General features: G+C 44.2%; 1 protein-coding gene across 1 annotated transcript in view; it reads left to right on the top strand.

The window, feature by feature from the left end:
- Positions 1-1,300: 1,300 nt before the first annotated feature.
- NTMT2 (N-terminal Xaa-Pro-Lys N-methyltransferase 2) overlaps positions 1,301-4,185 on the top strand; it is a 16,753-nt gene continuing 13,868 nt past the window's right edge. Inside the window, exon 1 of the mRNA XM_010163671.1 lies at positions 1,301-1,544. Within this exon, the coding sequence (XP_010161973.1) occupies positions 1,301-1,544 (244 nt within the window). The remainder of the gene's footprint in view (positions 1,545-4,185) is intronic.

Genomic DNA, 4,185 nt, shown 5'->3' with positions numbered 1-4,185 from the left:
CATTGTTAAATGTTTCTTAGCGTCAGCTGTAGCTGAATTACCAGCCATTTTCCTTGGTGGAGGCTAGGTCGCCTTTGTTCTGCTCTCAGAAGCTTGATCAGATGTTTGCCAGGAGTTGCAGTACTGCTCAGGACACATGGCAGCCCTTTTGTATTGAAAACATCCACATTTCTGATTGTGTGTTGCTGTGTTATAGCGTGCTTACACTGCAGACAGCTGGAATAAACAGCTGGAACAGGGGAAACCCTCATGGGCACAATGTCTGGATGTCAGTGCTGTCAGTACAAAGCCCCTGTCCCCTTGCCAGGTACCTTTGCAACTCAGGGGGCTTGAAGCTGTACCACACCTAGTGCCTGAACTACCAAGGATCAGACAAGGTTTTGAAGCAGTACCTGTTTTTCCTTGTCCCTTGAGGGCCTGATCCTCCTCTGGGATGGGACATATTTACAATATTCAGCTCCCTTCAGCAGCGTAGCATTCTTCATCCCAGATGCACGTCAGCTTCTCACCCTACTCTTCTTCATCTAGAATTTTGCCCACTGTACTGGCCTCAATCTTCTCTTTTCCAGCCAATATATTTGTCTGTTACTGGGCAGTTTATCTCCCTTTGTTCTTCTCTGTATTTTGTTAGCTAAAGCAAAAAGCTCTTACCCTTCCCTGGCTTTACCATTCCTGGGTTTCCAGACAGCAATTTCTTCCAGCTAGCCTCTGCTGATGAGATAGTCTGTACCCTTTTAACCAGCCAGATAAAATGACCCCAGGCAGATTGTAGTGCATAGAGAGGGGCTTCCCCTGCCATACACAGTGGCAAAGCATGAAGTTGAATCTGTTCCTTTCTCTTTGCTTGCTATAATCACAATTTCTCTACACACTTTGTGTAGAGACATGTCCATGTTCTGGCTTCTGGCCTTCCTCTTGGGTACCCCTGACTGAAAAACAAGTAGTGAGGGAGAGACAGAGAAACAAAATCACCCTGTGCGATATAGAAGAGGGAGATGAGAGATCCTGGGTAATATCCGAGTTCCTTTGAAGTGAAGGCTGAATAGATTAGGAAAAGTGTAATTGAATTGAAGCCACTCTTTTTTGGAGTAGATATACTTTTACCCTGGCTAAGCAATTTCCTGGTTGAGTTTTTTATCACTTACCAGCACCTGCTGGTTTCAGAGGGCGACACTCCAGAGATTACTCTGAGCCAGTGCCAACAGCCAGCATTTCTCACTCCTCTCTCGCCCGCCTCCACCCCCTGCTCTGCTCTAGACACACACCCCGATATAGAATGACAGCACATTGCCACAATTTAATGACACTGCCTCTGCCTCTTCGGAAGGACAGGTCCTCCAGAGAGCCCCAGCCACAGCAACTCTCCAGCCTTGCAAAAAACATCTTCATCATGGCATATAAAGCAGCACATATGGCCTTTAAGTCGCGCTGGGACAAGACAGATGAAGAACTCTGTCGGCACAGCATGTCCTTTGTCTTGCACATGGCGATCCGAAATGACTTCTTTCAGAGTTACCTTTATCTGCTGGAAAAGCTTCCCCTGGGTGAGTAGCTGGTGGGCAGGAGCGTCTGTGTGCATGTGTGACTGTGCTCTGGAAAGACACGTCACATTAGATGGTAGAGTGCAGACACATTAATGACAACAAGTAGTAGCTTTGAGAAGCCCAGCTAGGGAGACCACAGTGCTAGCTAAACCATTCGGTACTCTCTCTGTCAGCTCACTCAAATTCAGTGCCCTGTTGTATTTAGGTAAAACCTAAATACTCCACAGATTGTTAGAGGGGAGCAAGGAAAAGACAAGAGTGAAAAAAAGTTTGGTTTCTGGCTGTTGGTTCCTTTTTTTGTCACCATTTAAGTAAAGCATGCATTGACCTGTTTGGAACTTGGAAGGACAAGCACATGAACTGCATAAACTTGAATAATAAAACTAGCAGAGCTGGCAGGCCTTACTTTCTGTTGCCTGATAACCTGGTTTGTTGTCATTCAGTGTGTCCTTAGCCTTGTCATTTGTATTGTTTTGGACAAGTGCTTGAAAGGTAATGATTTTTAAATTTTTTTTCAAGAGTCTTTGTAATCCCAATCTCTGCAGCAATCTCTGTTTGTTATCTGGGAGCAAAATACTTCCAAAATATTTGTTTATAGCCAAATTTCAGTGAAAGCCTGTGGTACAGGATACCAAGCCTTTTTTTTTTTTTAAGATGCAGAAAATGAATGTTCATTTCTTATGAAAATTTGACTCTGAATAAGAAACAAAATTTCTCCAGGACAATATAGCTAAAAAGTAGATCAGCCTTGAGTCTGTATTAGGTTAGCATGCCACTTTTAAGCAGAATTGTTCAGCCTCCACTCAATGCTAGAACTGTAGGAATTTAAGATGGAAAGGCTGTGTCTGTGCAACCTGTTAAACTGCTCTTCACAGTGAATTATCGAGGGCTCTTTCCTAACTGAATGATCCATTTAGTCAAATGGATTCTCTTACCTGATTGTGTGAAACTATACAGACCCCAGTGAGAACTCGAGATGGTAGGATCCATGAGTCTGGTAAAGAGAAAAAGCATTTCTGTGTATTCTTAGTATTCTGATGTGGCTTTTCAAATGCAGCGATATCTACAGCTATTTAAAACAAAACATGGAAGATAAGTACTCCTGTCCCTAGTGGTAGGTAGCTGAGAATGATGGAAAGGAAAGAAAGATGGAAAGGAAGGAAAGTCAATTATAGGTCAATGGAATCTCAAGAAGTCTATGAAAATGTTATTCTTTCATTTGTTTTGAAAATAAACACAACATATTAGAAACTGAGCAGGATTTCCTACAGTGTTAACTGTTAGTGTAAATACTAATAGATCATTTTAAGGCTAGAAGGTACCTTAATGAACATCTAGCTTAGATTTCCATGTAAGAGTTCCTGCATCATGTGTGTAACACATGACTGGGTCACAGTATATATTTATGAAGACAAAAATACCTTGGTTTAAGGGCTGCAAATGACTGAGAATCCATCAGTCCATCACTAAGCTTTTTCCAGGCCTAATTGCTTCACTCTTGTAAAGCTATATTTTATTTCTTGTCTAAATTTTATTTGAATTTCCATTCCCAGCCAACAAGCTTTGTAAAACGTTCCTGTCAGACTAAAGATCCCCTCAGCCAGGATTTTCATGACCTGAATCATTAAAACTTCACTAAAGAGTTTACAAGCTTATCACCAGCCTATCCAAATTAGTTTGACTCCACAGTACTGTGAGTCCAGCCTTCCTGTGAACATGCAGTGCATGTGTTACTCCGTGGTTACTGTTATGAAGTAAAAGTGTGCAAAGGGACACGTGCTGTGGGGTAGCTCCTGCCCTCTGAATACACATCCAGGAAATTTCACAGCGTGCAAGGATGTCACAGTCTGGATGGGTGGACAGTCAGATGGGTAAAAAGTGGTTGGGTGATTGGGCTTAGAAAGTCATAGTCAAATCTCAAGGTCAGTGGAGTACCACAAGGGTCTGTCCTGGGACCTGTCCTGTTTAACATCTTTATCAATAACCTAGAGGAGATGAAGTTCTGCTTGCTCATCACATTTGCAGATTGCAGCCAGCTGGCAGGACTTGGCACAAGTTCTAGGTCAGGACTCCCATCCAGAGGTGTCTAAATAGGCTGGGGGAAAGAGACAGTGGGAACCTAGTGAAATTCAGATTCACTGAAATTCAAAGCCAAGTGCCAAGTCCTGTACCTGGAAAGGAAGAACCTTTGGCAACACCGTGGGCTGGGCAGTGACTGGCAGGGGAGCCGCCCTGCTGATAGGGGCTTGGTAGACAGCAGCTGAACACGAACCAGCAGCGTGTCCTGGCAGCAAAGGTGGCCAACAGAATCCTGGGCTGTATGAACAGAAGCATGGCTAGTTGATCGAGGGGAATTATTGTCCCCTTTCCTGCAGCAGTCATTAGGCCATATGTGCAGAGTCACTCCCAATGCAAGAAATGACAGTGGAGTGTGTTGGATGAGCTCCAGGGTGGTGAGGGAACTGGAGCACATGCCCTGTGAAGAGAGACTGAGGGAATGGGGCATGTTCAGCCAGAAGGGACAGCTTCAGGGAGACCAAATACCAGCCTGCCAGTACCTACAGGAAGATCATGATATGGAGCCGAGCTCTCCACAGTGGTGTGAGGCAGGAGGACAGGAGACAGTGACCGTAAATGGAAA

Source organism: Antrostomus carolinensis, unplaced genomic scaffold (assembly GCF_000700745.2).
Source record: "Antrostomus carolinensis isolate BGI_N321 unplaced genomic scaffold, ASM70074v2 scaffold24202, whole genome shotgun sequence".
In the NCBI taxonomy this organism is placed as follows: domain Eukaryota; kingdom Metazoa; phylum Chordata; class Aves; order Caprimulgiformes; family Caprimulgidae; genus Antrostomus; species Antrostomus carolinensis.
This window is presented reverse-complemented; position numbering and strand designations above follow the sequence as displayed.